Source organism: Platichthys flesus, chromosome 14 (assembly GCF_949316205.1).
Source record: "Platichthys flesus chromosome 14, fPlaFle2.1, whole genome shotgun sequence".
NCBI lineage: Eukaryota > Metazoa > Chordata > Actinopteri > Pleuronectiformes > Pleuronectidae > Platichthys > Platichthys flesus.
The window spans coordinates 13,013,371-13,020,981 of record NC_084958.1 but is presented as its reverse complement, the minus strand read 5'-3'; the positions used below and the strand labels follow the sequence as shown (position 1 = coordinate 13,020,981).

The window sequence follows — 7,611 nt, the reverse complement described above, 5'->3', positions numbered from 1 at the left end:
GTGCAAATGCTCGATTATGGACATAGAAGCACATGAGCGATCATTTGACTTTTCTGCAGCTTGTAGAGTTTTGATAATCATGATAATTAGGCGTGTTTAATTGACCGATGCTTTTTTCCCCCTCAACTCCCTCCCTCAGGAGGAAGAGCGACTCCGATGTGAGGCCTCCTCCTCCTCATCCCTTCATTCTGGTTGGTCATGACCTCCGTATCAGACGAACTGATGCATCACCAGGAGCTGACCCTCTGGCTGATAATAGCTTGATCACCATGTTTGTCAAAACTTGCTGCATTATTGTGTGAGGTAAATACAAGTGTATTGTCACAGCCTCATACAGATGTCAGCTCAGGCTTCTTTGTGAAAAATGTGAATAAGCCAATCCAGCTGTTTGTTGAGGTGCTACTGGAGAGACCGATTTAAAAAAAAAAGCAGAAAACCCCCCCGGACACGGATGGAGCGCGGACGATGCAAAAACAGAATTTCCCATCTTTGTTTTGCTGAAATACATCTCAACTTTATCACAGCAGAGAGTCGTTTTTCTTTTACTTTCATGGCTGTATCCCTCAGCGTGTGGGTGTATGTTTTTATTCTCTCTATATGAGACAGAAAAAAATGAAGTAATGGACACAGAACATGTGGAAACATTATATGTCCATAAATGAAGGAGTTGGGGGGTTATCACACTAAAGTTTGCCTATCATGAAAAGGATATTGGATCTACCATGGCAAATCAATTAGCCCAGAGAGGTAAGCTGAGTCAGAAATGTGCTGCGGTGGAAAACCAAACGCACTCGAAATAAGGAACAAAACGGCCCCAAAAAGAAAGAGTGTGTTGCAAGGACCCGACACACACACGGAATAAGCCAGCGGCTTTGGAGGCTATATTTCTAAACGTTTGGAAAAAAACACAATAATTTGCTCTGCCTCCACTAAAGATAAAGATAGTCTAATAGCCTATAGGCAGTTCTGATCTATGCTGTTACCCTGGAGAGATAAGGTCCTATACACTGCGTCTGACCAAAGCTTATTTAGACTGGAAACAATCTCCATTCTCTCCAGAGCCTCTTGCAACATGACTCAGTATCAACGATAAGCACGGCAACAAGATCAAATGCAGATAGACATTTCGAGGCAATCAAATGATCAGTGTGATTTTCTGTGTATAAACTGCTGAATAAACACACTTCTACTCATTTAGAAAGAATCTGTCATTAATTCTCATGATAGATACTATAACTGCAGCAGGTCTAACTGACTGTGACACACACAGTGATAGATACCTTGTGTTTATCACACTCATTTGCATTATTCATAGGGTTCAGCTCAAATAATTGTTTGGCTGTTAAACAGCATGTGTTTATCCTTTATTAGTCTTCTGAGAATAACAGCACTGCTGTGAGGTAATTTTGAACAATGTGCCATAATATGAGATTCTACACTGCAGAAACCCTTCCACGGCCAATCACAGCCGAGGCTGCGGCACAGTGTGATAAATAAAAACTAAATCTTTGCATTACTGCAAAAATTCATTTGGAAACATTGAGCAATGCTGTTTCTCTGCTACACTGTCTCTGAATAAAAAGCTGGGATTTAAAGTGTCCTCCACTGAAATACAGTCTTCATTCAACAAGTTTCCCTTTATTATTCGTGTGTTACTCTTGTGCACAAAGCTAAATGAGAGCACAGGTTTCTATTTTAGGGCTGGATGGAGAATATGAATGACTCTTTTAACGCAATTCAACAATCTGATTCATTTCATTTCACATCCATTTAGTTTGACGTTCTACCTGCAGCAGTTCAGCGCCGACAACGCAAAAGAGCTTTGCATCACAAAGACTACAGAGCGAACGCTGTTTGAAACAGGAGAAACAGATTAGAAGAAAGGCCGTGTGTGGCGAGATAGGCATCTGTGAAACGTTGTATCTTCAGAATAAGGAAATCCACTCTGTGACTTGTAGCCTTGGGGAGTTACTTTTACAAGGTGCCTCAAAAAGGTGCACTGTTCTTCCATTGTGTCTGATCTTATCAAATATATGTGACCCACAACTTTTCAGGTAGGGGGATTCAAAGTGACTGCAGTTATCATAACAAAGGCCCACTGGGTGCATCCAGGAGTGAGGGAGAAGATAAGAAAAACTGAAGTGTTAGCCATGCGGCCTGTGGGCATGCAGGGTGATGTTAATTGTTCAGTAAATGAGGACCAAAAACAGTGTGCTAATAGTTTATGGTCCCATGATGAACACGGAGCGTTACCTCCACTTAGATTCTTATCTGTCTAAAACCTGTGACTGACAGAGGAGGATTTCCTACCTCCCCCCCCCCCCCCCCCCTCCGAAAGCTGGGATAGCTCAAGAGATATTTGAGACTTAGCATATATAATTATTATTGTATGCTTATCTACAATAAAAATGTAGTTTTCAGAATTTTAACTTTTTGACATGTGTAAAACACAATCCATATGTAAAATATCAATATCTCATATATATGAATGTAAGATATATGAAGTAATGAGTGTAAGAGTTGTACTTGATCTCACATTTTCAATCCTATATGATATCCTGGATCTTATTACTCGATCACATTTAAGAGCAGTTGGAAGTGTTACTGTAAAATCTTAAAATCAAGCTTAAAACTTATGCCTCTCTACCCTGACTTTTGATGAAGTATGATTTATAGACATAAGTTTATCTACTGCCCATTAATATCTTAGTATGATGTTTTGATTACTTTCATTTTGTCTATGTATGTTTTAAACTTGTTTTTGCTCTTCTGATGAGCTTGTAAAATCTATTTTATGCCATCCCCTTGTTGGCATTTAGTCTGTTTTGTCTATTCTTGGCTCATCAGTCAACTGTGTAGCACTTTGAAATGCACTAGCATGTACAAAAGCTGCTTTACAAATGGATTTATTCATGTCAGAAAGTGACAACTCACCTTCCCAGAATGATTTATCAGTGAGCCTATTCCAACAAGTAGTAAAAACAGTTATTTACTCTGTTTTGATAAAATTATTATACATTATATATATATATGAATTACTTTTTCAGCTATCACACTGTAGTGAAATCGTTAATTGCACGTGACTGATATTCCAGTTGGACACTAGATGTTACTGCCCAACTCTAAATACCATCACTTTGCAAGCGTGCATGCATTGGCCACAAGAGGTCACTTTTTGGCTCAGTGTATGGGTACTCATTCTACATTTCATAATGTATGTTATCTGATACAATGAAGGCCACCATAATACTTCTTACATGAATATTTCTCTAATCCGATTCCTCTTCACAGTAAATGAAGAGGTGAACTAACATAGAAATCAGGGTGTGTGGTATTTTACTTCTGTAAAGCAGTCAGTCGGGAGGAGAGAATATTTGATTTCTGAAAGGTGTCAGAATCAGAATTGACTTTACTGCCAAGTGGGTTTACACATACATGGAACTTTCTGTGGTGTGTTTGTACAATACGAATATAGAATTATTTTTTTTTAAATGGGAAAATTTGGAAAAATAAGAAACAAAAATTGAAATAGAATAGAAGAGACCATAGGCTACACGACCAAACAACCATGTCATTCCCCCTTGATTGATTCTATAGCACTGAAATAATTTATTTCCTGCTTAAATGGTAATATATTGCACTACATGTTATGAAGCCTAACAATCAACTCTTTGGTGCAACATGAGTTTGGTGGATGCTGCACCAAAGAGCCTTGAGCAATGGCTTGGCAAACACAGGCCTATATAGTGAAGGTTCCTAGAGATTTGCCATGGATCCAAGAATTCTCTAGTAAATCTTAATGAAAGCAAAATACAGCAGAGCCAGCATTACGTGGGTGCTAGAAAAACGCTGTGTTATAACATTTGTCGATTCCCAAGAATTTATTGCAAATGGTTGAAGCATGACTCAAACCAACCAATTAAGGTTCTTCCTTGAGGAATTATTTATTTTTACTCCAACTTTCCTTAAAAATTACAAAACAGGTTGTTTTTCAACATTCTCAGAGAATCATTCATGGATCTTGATGAGAAAAAATCAGAGTGTGTGCAATTTGGTGCAGCTCCACGTAAAAACCTAAAAAATGTAAATGTGGTTTCATAAGGGCACTGTTGGGCCTTGATGGACATATGCACTCTACTTGGGGCCATTGTATTTAATGGGATTTATTGCGATATGTGTGTTTAAACAACTTGTAAAGTCAGAAGCAAATGACCACATCTGGGAGCAATAAAGTTAATAACAATACAAATAATAATACTTCTAGGAGCAGTAGAGACAGTTGTAGAAGTAGTAGTAGGGAATTTAGAGTGGTTGTTGAGCTATGTGAAAGGAAGTCGTTTTTTAACTATGTGACAGCAGTTAAAACACATCCTACACATAAAGCACGTGCACTGACATCTGTCTGAAGAGTCCTGTAGGTTTATTGGGTGTTTCCATGGTTACGTCCCATCCAGCTGAAGGTGTCACCGCCACTCGTGCCGCTGGGAGCTGTCCACAGGCCGCGGTGCTGAAACCCAGAGGAGACACACACACGGTGCTGCTCTCAGGCCCTGAACACACCTGGTCCTCACATGTGGTCCATGCGATCATATCACAAGTGGACAGCTCTAAATACAGTTGTGATCGCACTAGTGGATAGAGATCCAAATCACGCCAGACCTCATTCGGAGGTGTCTGTGTGAACGGATGTGTCTGTGTGAACGCACATTTGTCCTGGGCCACATATAAAGGACGTGCTGCGACCTACTGCAGTTTCACTACGAATCGAGGTTTTATTTTCTCTTCTCGTTGATTGTTCGTTGTTTGTAATCACTGTCACAACACATAATGAGCCTCTCTCTCTCTCTCTCTCTCTCTCTCTCTCTCTCTCTCTCTCTCTCTCTCTCTCTCTCTCTCTCTCTCTCTCTCTCTCCCTGTCTATCTTGCTCGTTCGCTTGTGCAGTCACACACACACACAAACACGGACTGGGTAAAAACAACGTAAATTGGTGTCCGTGAACAGAAATGACGTACGTGTTTATTTGCATATAGGGCGGGGACGTGAGATCCTATCTGAGATCAGATCACAAGACCCATGTGGGGCCTCTTATTAGTACATGTATGAATGCAGGCCCTCAGACCTGTCCACTTGTGATCGTATCACAAAAAGCACATGTTAATACCAGGTGGGTAAACGGGGCCTGATCTGCTTCTTTGTGGGCGCTAAATTCTAATGCTACGGTTAAATAGACCTATTAAATCCACCGCTCACACATGACCCGCACTGGGACGAATCAACCAGGTGACAAACTGAGGGGAGATCGATTTGTACAAGTCTATCAACTCGATCTTTTTTCTTTACGGGGGATACGGGGGTTTTAGTTCTGGTAATATGATCGTGGTGTCCACGGGTTTAGCCCCCGGCTCGGTCACACATCAAGCGGATGGAAGCGAGACAGACACCGGGGCTCAAACAGCTTTACCGGGGCTGACACATGCGCGTACCGGAGGAATGCAGAGTTTTTCTTATACTAAACTTTTTTTATTGTCACCCAGAAATAATGCTGTGGATTGCTGATCATGCGTTTCAGTGTGTTGTATAATAAAGCGGTTGTTGAACAACATGGCGGAGGAGGTGAGCACTGAGGGCGACTGCAGCTCTGCTGGGACAGACACATTTCCCGTGGAGGATTACGAATGTATAATATGCTACAACTACTTTGACCTAAACGTCCACATCCCCAAACTGCTGGTCTGCTCCCACACCTTCTGCCTGGAGTGCCTGGACAAGCTGCACTCCCGGGAGGGTCGAACATGGAGGATCGGTTGTCCAGTGTGTCGCCACCGGACTCCGGTGCCCGACTACCGGGTGCACAACCTCCCTGACAACACCGCGGTGACCGAGGCTCTCCCGCTGAAAGAGCGTGTGACCCCAGACTTCCATCCAGCGGGTGCATCAGTCTCCTCTCTAGCAGCCTCCACTGAGGGCGAGGACAGTCAAGCGTTCAAGCAAGTGGCGTTCACGACGGGCTGCGTGTGCGCCATCTTCTCCGTCCTGTCCACGGTGGTGCTGCTGTTTCTGGGCCTCATCTTTGTGCACAACTTCAACAGCAGCAGCTCACCCCTCGGCCCAGTGTGTTTGTTCGTCTCCAGCCTCCTCGCCCTGCTCTCGCTCGTTCTCACGTGGCTGACCTGCCTGCTGAGGTACCGACCCGAAACTGGAGCGAGCAACTTCAGTGTCCACAGCTCCTATGTAACGTGATCGTCCGGCTGCAGAGCACGACGCATGAACTCATCTCAGCCAGTGTGAGAGTGTGACTTTATATATTTATATTTACTGTGCTAAGACATCCTTCTAGATGCCTCTCTCAGTATAAACGACTCAATGACAACACAAGGACCTTTGTGGACAGATTTTTTATAAAAATAAAATGGAAACTAAATTTACGTGCAATTTATTGCATGACATATATTAAAAAATCTCGAATCCAATCATCGGAATTTTTGGCCATAAAATGTCTTAAAAAGTTTAAGACAGAGCTTAAGATAAGTTTTGTTGTGAAGGTAACACTACATGTATAAAGTGGCATTAATTTTAGTCTAACTACTCAATGTGAAATTGTATTGATCCCATTGGACAAAAACAGAAACAACAACACAATAAATAAAACCATGGAAGTATGAGTCCATACTGCTCAGCTTTTCCTCTGTATGATGCATATTTGGAAGTTGTCGCAGAAGGCATTCTGACATGTGACAGTAGGAAAAGCACACATGTAAATAGTAGAAGGAATGATGACGGCTGCTGCTTCAGTCTCAGGAGCCTGGTTTTGTTGCACTCTGGCTCACTGTGACACTGTAATGACTCTCGGGCACTGGAATAGAACAGTCATCTTGTGACAAGTCAAAATGTCTCCTAAAAAGTTCTGCTGAAGTGTCATTGCTTGAGATAAAGCCCGTAAAACATTTCTGATATCTCTACAGCACATACAGTCGAACAACCTTGAAATGAAAACAAACCTTAAAGCTTAGGCCCTATTACGTTTCACAACTACACAATGGTGGTAGAAACAGGTTTTCAGTTTTATTTGTTATCCCAATACGAACCACATTTAAATCCAATAGATATTTATTTTTATCTAATTTGCATGTTATTGCACGCATCTATCGATACCAAGCTCTTAAATTTGTTTGCATTTTTTCGTCAAGATTCACTCCTGAGAAATCAACAAAAATGTTGAAAACAACATTTCTCACCATGTTAAACGCAGTGAAAAACAATTCTGGGATCTGAAGCCGGACCGCGATCCACACCAAACTGCAACTGCTTCTTCCATGACCCACACAACATCCCTCCTCCATCTCTTGTGGTAATCCTTCAAGTAGGTAAATCTTGCTTACAGACAAACAACAGATGAGTGAACACATTGGTGGAGGTTATGAGGGGCAGGATACAGCAATGTATACATTCATTAAATTATGTACATTTCAAACATTAAACTGATAACAACAGGGCGATGAGATGAAAACATGACCTGCTTGACGGCAGTAATACAATTTAACTGTAGGGAAGAAGTTGCAGCACTGATGTCTTCACATCAATGTATGAGTTTCTTACAGACTACACATTTT

The 7,611-nt window shown here is 41.5% G+C and overlaps 1 protein-coding gene across 1 annotated transcript; it reads left to right on the top strand.

Annotated features, from left to right (window-relative positions):
• Positions 1 to 5,555: 5,555 nt before the first annotated feature.
• LOC133968841 (E3 ubiquitin-protein ligase RNF186-like) lies at positions 5,556 to 6,668 on the top strand. The gene has a single exon (XM_062405061.1). The coding sequence runs from the start codon at positions 5,603 to 5,605 to the stop codon at positions 6,239 to 6,241; it is 639 nt and encodes a 212-aa protein (XP_062261045.1). The 5' UTR covers positions 5,556 to 5,602; the 3' UTR covers positions 6,242 to 6,668.
• Positions 6,669 to 7,611: the final 943 nt, after the last annotated feature.